The 17,921-nt window shown below is 43.1% G+C and overlaps 1 protein-coding gene across 1 annotated transcript in view; it reads right to left on the minus strand.

Annotated features, from left to right (window-relative positions):
* The window catches only part of NUP153 (nucleoporin 153), a 798,292-nt gene that overhangs the window by 464,688 nt on the left and 315,683 nt on the right, over positions 1 to 17,921 (minus strand). The window contains exons 8-10 of the mRNA XM_053715838.1: positions 17,564 to 17,616; positions 17,365 to 17,479; positions 16,979 to 17,116 (exon numbers count right to left, since the gene is read on the minus strand). Coding sequence (XP_053571813.1) covers positions 16,979 to 17,116; positions 17,365 to 17,479; positions 17,564 to 17,616 — 306 coding nt within the window. The remainder of the gene's footprint in view (positions 1 to 16,978; positions 17,117 to 17,364; positions 17,480 to 17,563; positions 17,617 to 17,921) is intronic.

Genomic DNA, 17,921 nt, shown 5'->3' on the forward strand with positions numbered 1-17,921 from the left:
CATTCGACCGAAGACAAGTAAGAAAAAGGAGAAACTATAGGGTGCAGTGGTGACTGTAGTTTTAAAAATAAAACAACTGCCTTAAAGTGACAGGGCGGGCCGTGGACTGGATACACCACAAGAGAAAGAAATTTATCAGGTAAGCATAAATTTAGTTTTCTCTTGTAAGGTGTATCCAGTCCACAGGTTCATCCATTACTTGTGGGATACCAATACCAAAGCTTTAGAACACTAATGAAGGGAGGGACAAGGCAGGAATTTAATCGGAAGGCACCACTGCCTGTAAGACCTTTCTCCCAAAAATAGCCTCTGAGGAAGCAAAAATATAATTTATGCTTACCTGATAAATTCATTTCTCCTGTAGTGTAGTCAGTCCACGGGTCATCCATTACTTATGGGATTATATCTCCTCCCTAACAGGAAGTGCAAGAGGATCACCCAAGCAGAGCTGCTATATAGCTCCTCCCCTCTACGTCATATCCAGTCATTCGACCGAAAACATCCGAGAAAGGAGAAACTATAGGGTGCAGTGGTGACTGGAGTTTAATTAAAATTTAGACCTGCCGTAAAAAACAGGGCGGGCCGTGGACTGACTACACTACAGGAGAAATGAATTTATCAGGTAAGCATAAATTATATTTTCTCCTGTTAAGTGTAGTCAGTCCACGGGTCATCCATTACTTATGGGATACCAATACCAAAGCTAAAAGTACACGGATGACGGGAGGGACAAGCAGGATCTTTACACGGAAGGAACCACTGCCTGTAGAACCTTTCTCCCAAAAACAGCCTCCGAAGAAGCAAAAGTGTCAAATTTGTAAAATTTTGAAAAAGTGTGAAGTGAAGACCAAGTTGCAGCCTTGCAAATCTGTTCAACAGAGGCCTCATTCTTAAAGGCCCAAGTGGAAGCCACAGCTCTAGTAGAATGAGCTGTAATCCTTTCAGGAGGCTGCTGTCCAGCAGTCTCATAGGCTAAACGTATTATGCTACGAATCCAAAAAGAGAGAGAGGTAGCCGAAGCTTTTTGACCTCTCCTCTGTCCAGAATAAACGACAAACAGGGAAGAAGTTTGACGAAAATCTTTAGTTGCCTGCAAATAAAATTTCAGGGCACGGACGACGTCCAGATTGTGCAAAAGTCTTTCCTTCTTTGAAGAAGGGTTAGGGCACAATGATGGAACAACAATCTCTTGATTGATATTCTTGTTAGTGACTACCTTAGGTAAGAACCCAGGTTTAGTACGCAGAACTACCTTGTCTGAATGAAAAATCAGATAAGGAGAATCACAATGTAAGGCCGATAACTAAGAGACTCTTCGAGCCGAGGAAAGAGCCATTAAAAACAGAACTTTTCAAGATAACAGCTTGATATCGATGGAATGAAGGGGTTCAAACGGAACACCTTGCAGAACGTTAAGAACTAAGTTTAAGCTCCACGGCGGAGCAACAGTCTTAAACACAGGCTTAATCCTAGTCAAAGCCTGACAAAAAGCCTGAATGTCTGGAACTTCTGCCAGACGTTTGTGTAAAAGGATAGACAGAGCTGAAATCTGTCCCTTTAACGAACTAGCAGATAAACCCTTTTCTAAACCTTCTTGTAGAAAAGACAATATCCTAGTAATCCTAACCTTACTCCATGAGTAACTCTTGGATTCGCAGCAATATAAGTATTTACGCCATATTTTATGGTAAATTTTCCTGGTAACAGGTTTCCTAGCCTGTATTAAGGTATCAATCACTGACTCCGAGAATCCACGCTTTGATAGAATCAAGCGTTCAATCTCCATGCAGTCAGCCTCAGAGAAATTAGATTTGGATGTTTGAAAGGACCCTGAATCAGAAGGTCCTGTCTCAGAGGCAGAGACCATGGTGGACAGGACGACATGTCCACTAGATCTGCATACCAGGTCCTGCGTGGCCACGCAGGCGCTATTAGAATCACTGATGCTCTCTCCTGTTTGATCCTGGCAATCAAACGAGGAAGCATCGGGAAAGGTGGAAACACATAAGCCATGTTGAAGACCCAAGGTGCTGTCAGAGCATCTATCAGTACCGCTCCCGGGTCCCTGGACCTGGATCCGTAACAAGGAAGCTTGGCATTCTGGCGAGACGCCATGAGATCCAGATCTGGTTTGCCCCAAAGATGAAGCAGTTGGGCAAACACCTCCGGATGAAGTTCCCACTCCCCCGGATGAAAGGTCTGGCGACTTAGAAAATCCGCCTCCCAGTTCTCCACGACTGGGATGTGGATCGCTGACAGGTGGCAAGAGTGAGACTCTGCCCAGCGAATTATCTTTGAGACTTCCAACATCGCTAGGGAACTCCTTGTTCCTCCTTGATGGTTGATGTAAGCCACAGTCGTGATGTTGTCCGACTGAAACCTGATGAACCTCAGGGTTGCTAACTGAGGCCAAGCCAGAAGAGCATTGAAAATTGCTCTTAATTCCAGAATGTTTATTGGAAGGAGTCTCTCCTCCTGAGTCCATGATCCCTGAGCCTTCAGGGAATTCCAGACTGCGCCCCAACCTAGAAGGCTGGCGTCCGTTGTTACAATCGTCCAATCTGGCCTGCGGAAGGGCATCCCCTTGGACAGATGTGGCCGAGAAAGCCACCATAGAAGAGAATCTATGGTCTCTTGATCCAGATTTAGCAGAGGGGACAAATCTGAGTAATCCCCATTCCACTGACTTAGCATGCACAATTGCAGCGGTCTGAGATGCAGGCGCGCAAATGGTACTATGTCCATTGCCGCTACCATTAAGCCGATAACCTCCATGCACTGAGCCACTGACGGGTGTTGAATGGAATGAAGGACACGGCAAGCATTTAGAAGTTTTGATAACCTGTCCTCCGTCAGGTAAATTTTAATTTCTACAGAATCTATAAGAGTCCCTAGAAAGGGAACTCTTGTGAGTGGCAATAGAGAACTCTTTTCTACGTTCACCTTCCACCCATGCGACCTTAGAAATGCCAGAACTAACTCTGTATGAGACTTGGCAGTTTGGAAACTTGACGCTTGTATCAGAATGTCGTCTAGGTACGGAGCTACCGCTATGCCTCGCGGTCTTAGTACCGCCAGAAGAGAGCCCAGAACCTTTGTAAAGATTCTTGGAGCCGTAGGTAACCCGAAGGGAAGAGCTACAAACTGGTAATGCCTGTTTAGGAAGGCAAATCTTAGATACCGGTAATGATCCTTGTGAATCGGTATGTGAAGGTAGGCATCCTTTAAATCCACTGTGGTCATGTACTGACCCTCTTGGATCATGGGTAAGATGGTTCGAATAGTTTCCATTTTGAACGATGGAACTCTTAGGAATTTGTTTAGGATCTTTAAATCCAATATTGGTCTGAAGGTTCCCTCTTTTTTGGGAACCACAGATTTGAATAGAATCCTTGCCCGTGTTCCGACCGCGGAACTGGGTGGATCACTCCCATTAGTAAGAGGTCTTGTACACAGCGTAGAAACGCCTCTTTCTTTATCTGGTTTGCTGATAACCTTTAAAGATGAAATCTCCCTTGTGGAGGAGAAGCTTTGAAGTCCAGAAGATATCCCTGAGATATGATCTCCAACGCCCAGGGATCCTGGACATCTCTTGCCCAAGCCTGGGCGAAGAGAGAAAGTCTGTCCCCCACTAGATCCGTTTCCGGATCGGGGGCCCTCACTTCATGCTGTCTTAGGGGCAGCAGCAGGTTTTCTGGCCTGCTTGCCCTTGTTCCAGGACTGGTTAGGTTTCCAGCCCTGTCTGTAGCGAGCAACAGTTCCTTTCTGTCTTGGAGCGGAGGAAGTTGATGCTGCTCCTGCCTTGAAGTTACGAAAGGCACGAAAATTAGACTGTTTAGCCTTTGGTTTGGCCCTGTCTTGAGGCAGGGCATGGCCCTTACCTCCAGTAATGTCAGCGATAATTTCTTTCAAGCCGGGCCCGAATAATGTCTGCCCTTTGAAAGGAATATTAAGCGATTTAGAAGTCACATCAGCTGACCAGGATTTAAGCCACAGCACTCTACGCGCTTGAATGGCGAATCCGGAGTTCTTAGCCGTAAGTTTGGTTAAGTGTACTACGGCAACAGAAATAAATGAATTAGCTAGCTTAAGAGCTTTAAGCTTGTTCATAATCTCATCCAATGGATCTGTGCTAAGGGTCTCTTCCAGAGACTCAAACCAGAATGCCGCCGCAGCAGTGACAGACACGATGCATGCAAGGGGTTGTAATATAAAACCCTTTCTGAACAAACATTTTCTTAAGGTAACCATCTAACTTTTTATCCATTGGATCTGAAAAAGCACAGCTATCCTCCACCGGGATAGTGGTGCGTTTAGCCAGAGTAGAAACTGCTCCTTCCACCTTAGGGACCGTCTGCCATAGGTCCCGTGTGGTGGCGTCTATTGGAAACATTTTTCTAAATATAGGAGGGGGTGAAAAGGGCACACCGGGTCTATCCCACTCCTTGTTAACAATTTCTGTAAGCCTTTTAGGTATAGGAAAATAGTCAGTACACGCCGGTACCGCAAAATATTTATCCAGCCTACATACTTTCTCTGGAATTGCCACCGTGTTACAATCATTCAGAGCCGCTAATACCTCCCCTAGTAATACACGGAGGTTCTCAAGCTTAAAATTTGAAATGTCTGAATCCAGTTTACTTGGATCAGATCCGTCACCCACAGAATGAAGCTCTCCGTCCTCATGTTCTGCAAATTGTGACGCAGTATCAGACATGGCTCTATTATTGTCAACGCACTCTGTTCTTACCCCAGAGTGATCGCGTTTACCTCTTAATTCTGGCAATTTAGATAGTACTTCAGTCATAACATTAGCCATGTCTTGCAAAGTGATTTGTATGGGCCGCCCTGATGTACTTGGCGCCACAATATCACGCACCTCCTGAGCAGGAGGCGAAGGTACTGACACGTGAGGAGAGTTAGTCGGCATAACTTCCCCCTCGTTGTCTGGTGATATTTTTTTAACATATAAAGTTTGACTTTTATTCAAAGTAACATCTATACATTGAGTGCACAAATTTCTATTGGGCTCCACATTGGCCTTTAAACATAATGAACAAACATATTCATTTGTGTCAGACATGTTTAAACAGACTAGCAATAACACTAGCAAGCTTGGAAAAAAACAAAACAAAAAAAAACAAAAAAATTTACAAGCTATATAAAAAAAAGCTACTGCGCTCTTAAGAAAACATAAAAATGTGACACAGTTGAATTAACAATGAACCAAATATGTTAAAATAACCAAATTTTAACAGAAAATGTATAAAGTTAGCAGAGGATTGCACCCACCAGCAAAAGGATGATTAACCCCTTAATACCCAAAACGGATAACAGTTGAAATAATAAACGTTTTTATCACAGTCAAACACACTGTCACAGGTCTGCTGTGACTGATTACCTCCCTCAAAACTAGTTTTGGAGACCCCTGGGCTCTGTAGAGACGTCCTGGATCATGGAGGAAGAAATAGGAAGACTGTGACTAAATTTCTACTGTGCAATAAAGCGCTAAAATAGGCCCCTCCCACTCATATTACAACAGTGGGGAAGCTCAGTGAACTGTTTTTATTCAGAAAAAAACGACAGCCATGTGGTAAAAATCATGCCCATAAAGTTTTATCACCAAGTACCTCAGAAAAAACGATTAACAAGCCAGTAAACGTTTTAAAAATTGAAAATTATGAAGTGTTATTAATAAGCCTGCTGCTAGTCGCTTTCACTGCAGTGCAGGCTCAAATATTACTTTAATATTGACAGTATTTTCTTAGTGAAATTCCATTCCCCAGAAATACCTCAGAGTATACATACATACATATCAGCCTGATACCAGTCGCTACTACTGCATTTAAGGCTGCACTTACATTACATCGGTATTAGCAGTATTTTCTCAGTCAATTCCATTCCTTAGAAAATAATTTACTGCACATACCTCCTTGCAGGTGGGCCCTGCATGCTATCCCCTGTTCTGAAGTTACCTCACTCCTCAGAATGGCCGAGAACAGCAAGTGGATCTTAGTTACGACCGCTAAGATCATAGAAAACTCAGGCAGATTCTTCTTCTAATGCTGCCTGAGAACAAACAACACACTCCGGTGCCGTTTAAAATAAACTTTTGATTGAAGAAATAAAAACTAAGTTTAACACACCACAGTCCTCTCACACGTCCTATCTTTAGTTAGGTGCAAGAGAATGACTGGATATGACGTAGAGGGGAGGAGCTATATAGCAGCTCTGCTTGGGTGATCCTCTTGCACTTCCTGTTAGGGAGGAGATATAATCCCATAAGTAATGGATGACCCGTGGACTGACTACACTTAACAGGAGAAAGTATCAAATTTGTAGAATTTAGAAAAAGTATGAAGCGAAAACCAAGTAGCCGCCTTACAAATCTGTTCAACAGAGGCCTCATGTTTAAAAGCCCATGTGGAAGCTACCGCTCTAGTAGAATGAGCTGTAATTCTTTCAGGAGGCTGCTGGCCAGCAGTCTCATAAGCGAAATGTATTATGCTTCTCAGCCAAAAAGAAAGTAGTTGTCGAAGCCTTTTGGCCTCTCCTCTTTCCAGAATAGACAACAAACAATGCAGAGGTTTGACGAAAATACTTAGTAGCTTGCAAATAAAACTTTAATGCACGAACCACGTCAAGATTGTGTAACAGACGTTCCTTCTTTGAAGAATGATTAGGACACAGACGGAACAACTATTTCCTGATTGATATTCTTATTAGATACCACCTTAGGAAGAAACCCAGGTTTGGTACGCAAAACTACCTTATCTGCATGGAAAATCAGATAAGGGGAATCACACTGTAAGGCAGATAACTCTGAAACTCTTCGAGCCAAACAGATAGCTACTAGGAACAGAACTTTCCAAGATAAAAGCTTGATATCTATGGAATGCAGAAGTTCAAACGGAACCCCTTGAAGAACTTTAAGAACTAAAATTTAAACTCCATGGCGGAGCAACAGGTTTAAACACGGGCCTGATTCTAACCAAAGCCTGACAAAACGCCTGAACGTCTGGAACATCAGCCAGATGCTTATGCAAAAGAATAGACAGAGCAGAAACCTGTCCCTTTAAAGAACTAGCCGATAATCCCTTTTCCAATCCATCTTGGAGAAAGGATAATATTCTAGGAATCCTGACCTTACTCCACGAGTAACCCTTGGATTCACACCAATGAAGATATTTACACCATATCTTATGATAGATTTTCCTGGTGACAGGCTTTCGAGCCTGAATCAAGGTATCAATGACCGACTCGGAGAAACCACGTTTTGATAAAATCAAGCGTTCAATCTCCAAGCAGTCAGACGCAGAGAAACTAGATTTGGATGTTTGAATGGACCTTGGAGTAGAAGGTCCTGCCTCAGCGGCAGAGTCCATGGTGGAAAGGATGACATGTCCACCAGATCTGCATACCAAGTCCTGCGTGGCCACGCAGGTGCTATCAAAATCACAGAAGCTCTCTCCTGCTTGATCTTGGCAATCAGACGAGGGAGAAGAGGAAATGGTGGAAACACATAAGCCAGGCTGAAGGACCAAGGCACTGCTAGAGCATCTATCAGCGTTGCCTGGGGATCCCTTGACCTGGACCCGTAACGAGGAAGCTTGGCGTTCTGACGAGACGCCATCAGATCCAGTTCTAGTTTGCCCCATAGTTGAATCAGCTGGGCAAATACCTCCGGGATGGAGCTCCCACTCCCCCTGATGAAAAGTCTGCCGACTTAGAAAGTCCGCCTCCCAGTTCTCTACTCCTGGGATATGGATAGCTGAGAGATGGCAAGAGTGAACCTCTGCCCATAGAATTATCTTGGAAACCTCCATCATTGCCAGGGCACTCCTTGTTCCCCCCTGATGGTTTATATAGGCTACAGTCATGATATTGTCCGACTGAAATCGGATGAAACTGACCGCAGCCAGTTGAGGCCAAGCCTGAAGAGCATTGAATATTGCTCTTAGCTCCAGAATGTTTATCAGAAGGAGGGCCTCCTCCTGAGTCCATGAACCCTGAGCCTTCAGGGAATTCCAGACTGCGCCCCAGCCCAGAAGGCTGGCATCTGTCGTCACTATAGTCCACTCTCGCCTGCGGAAATTCATTCCCCTGGACAGATGGACCCGAGATAACCACCAGAGTAGAGAAACCCTGTGTAGTCCCCATCCCACTGATTGAGCATGCAAAGTTGCAGTGGTCTGAGATGTAGGCGGGCAAACGGAACTATGTCCATTGCCGCTACCATCAGGCCGATCATTTCCATACACTGAGCCACTGACGGCCGAGAAGTGGAATGAAGAGCACGACAAGAAGTTAGAAGCTTTGATATCCTGACCTCTGTCAGAAAATTTTTCATTTCTACTGAATCTATCAGAGTTCCTAGGAAGGAAACTCTTATGAGAGGGAAGAGTTAACTCTTTTCTCTGTTCACCTTCCACCCGTGAGACCTCAGAAAGGCCAGAACAATGTCCGTATGGGACTTGGCGATTTGAAAAGTCGACGCCTGGATCAGGATGTCGTCTAGGTAAGGAGCCACCACTATGCCCCGCGGCCTTAGAACCGCCAGTAGAGATCCTAGAACCTTCGTAAAGATTCTTGGCGCCGTGGCTAACCCGAAGGGAAGACCCACAAACTGGTAATGCCTGGCTAGAAAGACGAAAAAGAGGAACTGATGATGATCTCTGTGAATCGGAATGTGGAGATAAGCATCCTTTAAGTCCACGGTAGTCATATATTGACCCTCCTGGATCATAGGGAGGATGGTTCGGATTGTCTCCATCTTGAAAGATGGGACCCTGAGAAATTTGTTTAGGATCTTGAGATCCAAGATTGGTCTGAACGTTCCCTCTTTTTTGGGAACTATAAACAGGTTTGAATAGAAACCCTGCCCCTGTTCCTCCCTTGGAACTGGGTGGATCACTCCCATAACCAGAAGGTCTTGAATGCAACGTAAGAATGCCTCTCTCTTTATCTGGTTTGCAGATAGTTGTGAGAGGTGAAATCTCCCCTTTGGAAATGAACCTTTGAATTCCAGAAGATATCCCTGGGAAACAATCTCTAGAGCCCAGGGATCCTGGACGTCTCTTGCCCAAACCTGAACGAAGAGAGAAAGTCTGCCCCCTACTAGATCCGGTCCCGGATCGGGGGCCTAATCCTTCATGCCGTCTTAGAGGCAGCAGCAGATTTTTTTGGCCTGTTTCCCCTTGTTCCAAGCCTGGTTAGGTCTCCAGACTGGTTTGGACTGGGCGAAACTTCCCTCTTGTTTTGCATTAGAGGAAGCTGAAGCTGCACCACTCTTGAAGTTTCGAAAGGAACGAAAATTATTCTGTTTGGTCCTTAACTTATTGGACCTATCCTAAGGAAGGGCGTGACCTTTTCCTCCGGTAATATCAGAAATGATCTCCTTCAGAGCAGGCCCGAAAAGGGTCTGTCCCTTGAAGGGGATGTTAAGAAGCTTAGACTTTGAAGTAACGTCTGCTGACCAGGACTTAAGCCATAGCGCCCTACGCGCCAGAATGGCAAAACCCAAATTCTTAGTTGTTAGCTTGGCTAAATGAAAAACGGTGTCAGAGATAAAGGAATTGGCTAACTTAAGAGCTTTAATCCTGTCTAAAATATCATCTAACGGGGTCTCCACCTGTAGAGCCTCCTCAAGAGACTCGAACCAGAAAGCCGCAGCAGCAGTATCTGGGGCAATGCATGCAAGAGGCTGGGGAATAAAACCTTGATGTATAAAAATTTTCTTAAGGAGACCCTCCAATTTTTTTTCCATAGGATCTAGGAAAGCACAACGGTCCTCGACAGGGATAGTTGTACGCTTAGCTAGGGTAGAGACTGCTCCCTCCACCTTAGGGACCGTCTGCCACGAGTCCCGTATGGCGGCATCTATGGGAAACATCTTCTTAAAAGCAGGAGGGGAGAGAATGGCACACCTGGTCTATCCTATGCCTTAGTAATAATTTCCGAAAATCTCTTAGGGACTGGAAAAACATCAGTGTAAACAGGCACTGCAAAGTTTTTGTCCATCTTACACAATTTCTCTGGAACTACAATGGGCTCAGTGTCATCCAGAGTCGCTAAAACCTCCCTAAGCAATAAGCGGAGATGTTCAAGCTTATATTTAAACGCTGTCATTTCAGAATCAGACTGAAGCAACGGCTTCCCTGAATCTGAAATGTCACCCACAGATAGAAGCTCTCCTGCCTCGGCTTCTGAGTATTGTGAGGGTATATCGGACACAGGTATTAAAGCGTCCGAAAGCTATGTATTTGTTCTAGCCCCAGAGCTGTCTCGCTTTCCTTGTAACCCTGGCAGTTTGGACAATACCTCTGAGAGGGTAGCATTCATAACTGCTGCCATGTCCTGTAAGGTAAAAGAATTAGACGCGCTAGATGTACTTGGCGTCACTTGAGCGGGAGTTATAGGTTCTGACACATAGGGAGAGCTAGATGGCATAATCTCCCTTTTTGCAGTCAGAGAATCCTCTGGAGATAAATCTTTAAGCGCCATAATATGGTCTTTATAGTTTATAGAAATTTCAGTACATTTGGTACACATTCTAAGAGGGGGTTCCACAATGGCTTCCAAACATATTGAACAATGAGTTTCCTCTATGTCAGACATGTTTAACAGACTAGTGTACTGGATGTCAGAGGGGCCTTAAGAACGTACTCCTAGGAGTATCTGACTAGCCATGTGGAAACTAGGCCCCAAATAAAGACATCTCCCTCAGAGAAAAAAACGTTCTATTTATGAAAACATGTAAACGTTTTGTCACTAAGTAATAAGAGTTCAACCACCGGAAAAAAAAGTTAAGCACCTTGCCACAGCTCTGCTGAGGCCCCTACCTGCAATCAAATACGATTTAGTGAAGAAATAAACCCTTTATGATGGTCCTCAGATGCCAGAGGACTCCTCTAGGGAAGCTGGATGTCAGTCTGAGTATTACCCTGTTTTGTAAGAATGATCCCAGTCGTTAAATCACTGCATCTAGCTTACCTCAAATACACAAGGCTCTGTCAGCATTTTCTAGAACTTATTCATCTCTCTAGAAATAAAAATACTTTACATACCTCAAAGCAGGTAATCTGCAGACCGTCCCCCAACTGAAGTTTTCTCATACTCTTCAGTTATGTGTGAGAACAGCAATGGACCTTAGTTACAAACCGATACGATCATCAACCTCCAGGCAGAATTCTTCTAATTTCTGCCTGAGAGTAAAACAGTACAACGCCGGTACCGTTTAAAAATAAACTCTTGATTGAAGGTAAAACTACACTAAGTCACCACATATCTCTTGAGACTTCCTATCTTGTCGAGAGTTGCCAGAGAATGAATGTAGGTGGAGCTTAGGGGAGGAGCTATATAGACAGCTCTGCTGTGGGTGTTCTCTTGCAACTTCCTGTTAGGAAGGAGAATATCCCACAAGTAATGGATGAACCCGTGAACTGGATACACCTTACAAGAGAAATAACGTTCAGCACCTTGCCACAGCTCTGCTGTGGCGCCTACCTGCCCTTTAGGAATGATTTGTGGGGGAAAAAAAACCTCTTTACAGCCCTCAAATACAGCAGGAATCTCTGGAGAAGTAGCTGGATGCTTCTGAGGTAAATAAACTGTGCAACTGAAAATAGACCCCACCCACCTCACTCGATGTTATGGGGCCTAAAAAACACCACAGTGTTTCTTAAACTAGCCATGTGGGTTAATAACCCTTAAACAAGCCACAAAGACCCCTTAAAGTACCTCAAAAAACGTTTTATTTGTAACTAAACTAAAACGTTTTTTTCCTATTAGTGTCACCAGTAGCTATGAGCCCTTTATGCAAGCTTGGATTCCTCTTTTACTGAATACAGCTTACCTTCCCCTCATGGGGATATTGCCAGCCTTTTCTAGAAATAACAGTCTGTCTAGAAAAATATAGACTGAACATACCTTAATGCAGTTTAGCCTGCAAACTGTTCCCGCAACTGAAGTTTTCCTGTACTCTTCAGCCCTTGTGAGAACAGCAGTGGATCTTAATTACAAAATGCTAAGATCATCATCCTCCTTGCAGAAATCTTCATCCCTTTTCTGCCAGAGAGTAAATAGTACACACCGGTACCATTTAAAATAACAAACTTTTGCTTGAGAAAATAAAAATTAACATTTTTTGTCACCACACTCCTCTTTGCCCTTCCTAGCAGTTAAGCAGGCAGAGAGAATGACTGGGGGGTGGAGCTAAGGGAGGAGCTATATAGACAGCTCTGCTGTGGGTGCTCTCTGCCACTTCCTGTAGGGAAGGAGAATATCCCACAAGTATGGATGAATCCGTGGACTCGATACATCTTACAAGAGAAATATTGCACTAACGTAGCAAAGCTAAATCACCCTGTAAAAAGTCTTTATCTGGTAAATAAACTTCAAACAAAAACAGCCCTTGCACCCCGCCACAGCTCTGCTGTGGCGCCTACCTTCCCCCAGGGAACTCAGGAAAGATTCAACAACGATCCGGTGTTTGCCCCACTGGAGCTAGTGCCTTGCTGCCATCTAGTGAGGAGGAAACTGCGCGTCCGAAATAGGCCCTGTCCACCATGGGCGTCGTATTAAACTCCATAACCGCATGGGAAGCGGTTTCTAAAACCCATGTGGTCCCCCAAAAGTGCCTATGCACACATTTATTATGCCATATTGCTTTCCTCTTCTTAATAAACATAGGTACTCTCCTCTCTATTCCGTTTTTTATTTTTTAATCTAAGTTTTAAGTATATATACACTGTGTGTTACATTATAATTATACTAATAAATGTTAAGTTTTAATATGTCAATCCCTCTTGGTAGTTTTCCTGCCTTATTTCCTTATACTATTTTCGTGGTAATGGACTCTCAGTGAGTGCTCTATGTCTGTCCACTTTTTCTCTCTTTTTTCATATATACTTAGTAATAGGACAGTGAGCAACCGCCATCATCTACTATAGTAATTATGGTTTATTAAAACCTACCTTGCCTCCTTATATTCTTATCTTACTCTAGGATATATTATTTGGCATGCCTAATTTTGTCTTTGGGGAAATAATAGTTTGCTACTCCCAAACATTCTAATTCAATACATTAAGACCTTGTTTGGTATTGACCTGACAGGAACAGTTCTGATTTTAAAGGAGTTTGCCCCCAATCCTGGTTTGGTCCAGGTGGGGGGTTGATTCTCTGTCATCAAACATGGATAAGAGATGTCCCAGATAGTCTGTGGACATAGTACTTCAGGGTTACTACGTAGTATTCATTCCTTCCCTGTCTGAGGCAGGTTCCACCTCTCAATTGTATCTGCAGGCCAGATAACTGAGGCCTTTTGTAGTGTGTTTAGGACTTCTCTCCCCCCTGGGAGTGATAGTTCTAGTTCCTGTAAGAGAACAGGGCCTAGGATTTTATCATTCCTGTTTGTCGTTCTCGGAAAGGAAAAATTTTTTTGCCCTATAGTAGACCCAACGTGTCTCAACAGGTTGTCTCAGGGTACCGCTCTTCAAATGGAAACCAGTGGCTTCATTTTTCCTTTTAAACTAGGAGGATCAGTTCATAGTGACCATAGTCCTGGAGGATGCGTGTTTGCAAGTTCCTGAGGTTTGCCTTTCTGTCAAACACTAATTTTGTGGCTCTTCCCTTTGGCCTTGCCATGGTTCTCAGAAGGGCTGTATTGGCAGGGATCAGGTTTCAAGGAATTGCAGTGGTGCCATTCCTGAACACTATAATGGTTCAGGTGCCATGTTTTCAACAAGCAAACTCTCATAATGAGATATTTTTCTTCATTCCTCGAATGATAGTGAATCTGAAAATGAGTTCCCTTGATCCAGCTACAGAGGTAGTTTTTTAGGGACCAGATTTGTTTCCTTCTCTCTGAAGATATTTTTGACAGAGATCAGGAAATAAAGGATTTTTTCTTCTTTCGGCACTGTTTGGCCCTTTAGGGGCCTAATGTATTAAATGGTCTGATTATGGTTTCATTGGGCATCATCCCTTTGCTCGATCTGAGAGAGCGCGATTATGCATGTGCATAATGCATGCATTATGATAGTAGACCGAGGTTCTTCTGGATTTGTCTTGGAGGATAGAGCTAGATCTGTCGACATGAGATTCTTCCCCGTTTTTCAGAGAGGGGAATTAGTGGTAGAGCACTCTCTTTGCTTGCAAGGAGCCTACGGTCACTCCACCCTGAATGTGCCCGCTCTCATCTGATCTCGAAAGCTAAGCAGGGTTCGGCCTGGTTAGTACTTGGATGGGAGAGCATCTGTCTCGGGGCATATGCTCCGAAGACCTTCCTGAGTAATAGTAATGGTCGCTAGCCTGTTGGGTTGGTGACTATGGATTTGAGAGGAGCTTGCTCTCCATCACCATCTTGGAGTGGAGAGCGATCTACAATGCTCTGACAGCTTGGCCTCATTTGTCTTATCAGGTTTTTCAGGTTATAGTTGCAATATCGTCTCAGTGGTTTACTTTAACCACCTGGGATGAACCTAGAGTTCTTTTGCCATGACTGGCGTGGATTGTTCGGTGGGAGGACGCTCATATTCTAGTTTATCCACATTTCAGTGTATACAGGAGCAGACTTCTTTAACAGTCAGATTTTTCATCCCGGGAGTGGGTTTTCCCGAAGGTGTTCTCCAGGTTAACCCTCACATGGGGAGTGCTGGAGTTGGAAATGGCAATTCACCAAGTTTTCAGATTATGTTAAGGGTCAGATTAGCAGGCTGCTCTGCTAACTTCCCAGGTGGTTCCTTGGGATCAGTCTGATTGCTCTCCTTCACGGGTCTTTGCTCGTATCAAATGGGAGTGCGCATCAGTGTTTTTATGGTTCCTGCATAGTTTCGCAGGATCTGGTTTTCAGACCTAGCGGAGATGTATTTCTTTCACCGTGGTGGTTGTTCCTGTGGAAGGACCTTCTAGTTCAGGGTCCTTTCTTTCATACAACTTTTTCTCTGAGGCTTTCTGCTTGAAGGTTGATTGCTTAGATCTGTCTAAATGTGGTTTTTCGGAATCTGTCATTGTGATCATGATTCAGGCTCGCAAGTCTGTTACTAGTTTTCTTTTACCATAAGGTATGGCGTAAATTCCCTGATTGGTTTGAATCCATGGACTATGCTTAGAAGTAGGATCAGGATTCTTAGGGGTTTTTGTCCTTCTCCAGGTCGGTCTGGAAGACGGTTTGTCAGTCAGTTCTCTGAAGGGTCAGATTTCTGCGTTCTTTTTTATTCAAGTGTCTGGCGGATGTGCCAGACGTGCATCCTTTTGTCAGATCCTGAAAAGTATCAGGCCTGTGTTTAAGTCTGTTGCTCTTCTTGGAGCTTTAACCTAGTTTTAAGGTTTTTGCAGCAGGCTCAGTTTGGGCCTTAGATTCACATAGATTTTTAAAAAAAATCTTGGAATTCACTTTTTGCTATTTCTTCTGCTAGGAGATTTCAAGTACTCTTGGCTTGCAGTGTGATTCGTTTTATCTTATTTCGGATAAGGCGGGTTTTTATCCTAAGTGGAAATATTGTATTGGAATTGTTGTTTCCTCTCTGTGTCCTCATTCTTAGCTCTTGAGGCACGGGTGTGCACAATTTGGATGTTGTGCGGGCTTCTGTTTTTGTTTGTTTTCTCTGTATAAGAAAACTATTGCTACTTCTCTTTACTCTGGTTGAGAAGTTTATTTAATTTGCTTTTCAGACTGCGGGGTTGCAGTCTCCTGAGAGAGTTATGGCTTATTACACGAGGGCTGTCTCTCTTGGGTTTTCGAAGATGAAGCTTCTGTGGATCAGATTCGCAAGGCTGCAACTTGGTCTTCCTGGTATTCCTTTTCCAATACTTTTTTAAATTTGATCTTTTGCTTCGGCTGAGGCTTCTTTTGGGAGAAAGGTTTTTCAAGCGGTGGTGCCTTCTGTTTAAGTCTGCCTGCCTTGTCCCTCTCTATTCATCTGTGTCCTCTAGTTTGGGTATTTATTCCCAACAGTAATTGATGAAACCGTGGACTCACCGTATCTTAGGAAAGAAAAGAAAATGTATGCTTACCTGATAAATGTATTTATTTCCAGATACGGTGAGTCCAGGGCCCTGCCCTTTTATTTCCAGTCAGATGTTTTAGACTAAACTTCAGGCACCTTTACACCTTGTGTTTTTTCCTTTTTCTCCAGTCGAATGACTGGGGGTTGTTGGAAGGGAAGTGATACTTAACAGTTCAATTGTGGTGCTCTTTGCCTCCTCCTGCTAGCCAGGAGTGATATTCCATCAGTAATTGATAAATTTATCAGGTAAGCATTAATTTTCTTTTTGTATACACACACCTATTTTCCTGACAATATTACACCATTAGGCGCCTCCTTTTTTGTGTTATAGGACTTTGTGTTAGGATCCACCTTCTAGCTTGGAGTGCAGCCGTACCAACAAGATTTGGAGTCACATAATATTTGGACTTCTATATATATATATTTGTACTTGCATATATATTATTGCTTATATCTTTGTGTATTAATCTAGCACACCCTGGAGGGTGTATCCCCTTGTTTTTTATGCTTAAAATTGGATGCACTATCAGAATCATATGAGAGAGAAAAAAAATTGGTTTCATAACCGTTTAAACAATTATATAAAATCAATCCATAAACTAAATATTTGCTTTGTCTTCAGTTTTCAAAAACCACTATGGGCTCGATTTATCAAGCCCTTCGCCTCCCTATGACTGCAGGATCTCACAAAAGAACCTGCAGTCATGATCAAGCAGCAGTCATCAGACCGCTGCTTCCCTAACCCTCTTCTGCAGCTCCTGTTTCTGCGTGATTGGCTGTGCGGAATAGGGGAATATATACACCCCTGCTCGCCTTTGCTTGATAAATCAAGCCATATGTGAAAAAATCAAAGACAATCAAATGTGAACATATATATATATATATATATACACACACATATATATATATATATATATATATATATATATATATGTGTGTGTGTGTGTGTGTGTGTGTAAAGTTTAACTTACCTTGCTATCTGCAGGTTTACTAACAGTTACTGGTAGTGAAGTAGTAGTAGTACTACTCAAAGTAGAGAAATTAAAACTGGGAAGTGCAGCCGTGCTTAATGGTAATGGTACTTCAGGAAGAGTCGGTACTTCTGTCTCCTAATGTAGAAAGCAAAACTGTATCAAAACTATGATGACCTCTTTTTGCAAATGCATTTAGTTATTAAAGGGCTGTAACACTCAAATAAATGACATGTTCTAGTAAGTTAAAATTCACAAAGAAGTGCAGGCTGAAAAACAAGGCTCTAAAGGTAAAGGGTAAAGCATTACATATTGTGCCCAACGTGTACACTTATAAACCGTTATATTTAATAAAGATGAAAAACTACTATGCAGAGTCTTCTCACCTCATCTGCCAACTTTGTAGTATAATGAGAACCCCTTCCCCTCATCATTTTCCCTCCTCCTCCGGGGGACAATCCATTAGATGCGGGAGTGCTGAACTTTGGATAGGAAAAATTACTGGAGAAGAAAACAAAGTAAAAGTTTAACCCAAGAAACACAGAAATTGGGGAAATATGTAGAAATATGTAGGTTTATAATAACCTTTCTGATTGTGGTACAAGGGGCTGGTCTGGGTCATGATTTCTTCTGGGTTCCTGTACATAGAAAATAATGTTTACATTGTTAAAAGTTAGCATCCTTTAACAATTAAAACTTGGTTCATGGCAACATAAAATACATCAGCTTGGGTAATTGCTTAAAGTGATGGTAAATTCACAAGGAGTACTCTTTATCCATCTAATGCAAGATCAAAAAATAAAATTAGAGAAGTTTTTTGTAAATTAAACTATTTCATTTTAAACAGCTCATGTTATATTTCACTCTCCGGCAGCCCTGACACAAACTTTTTTATTATGTGTTTTCTGTTCGCCAATCATATTCCTGGCATTTTGGCATGCAA

This window comes from Bombina bombina, chromosome 5 (assembly GCF_027579735.1).
Source record: "Bombina bombina isolate aBomBom1 chromosome 5, aBomBom1.pri, whole genome shotgun sequence".
In the NCBI taxonomy this organism is placed as follows: domain Eukaryota; kingdom Metazoa; phylum Chordata; class Amphibia; order Anura; family Bombinatoridae; genus Bombina; species Bombina bombina.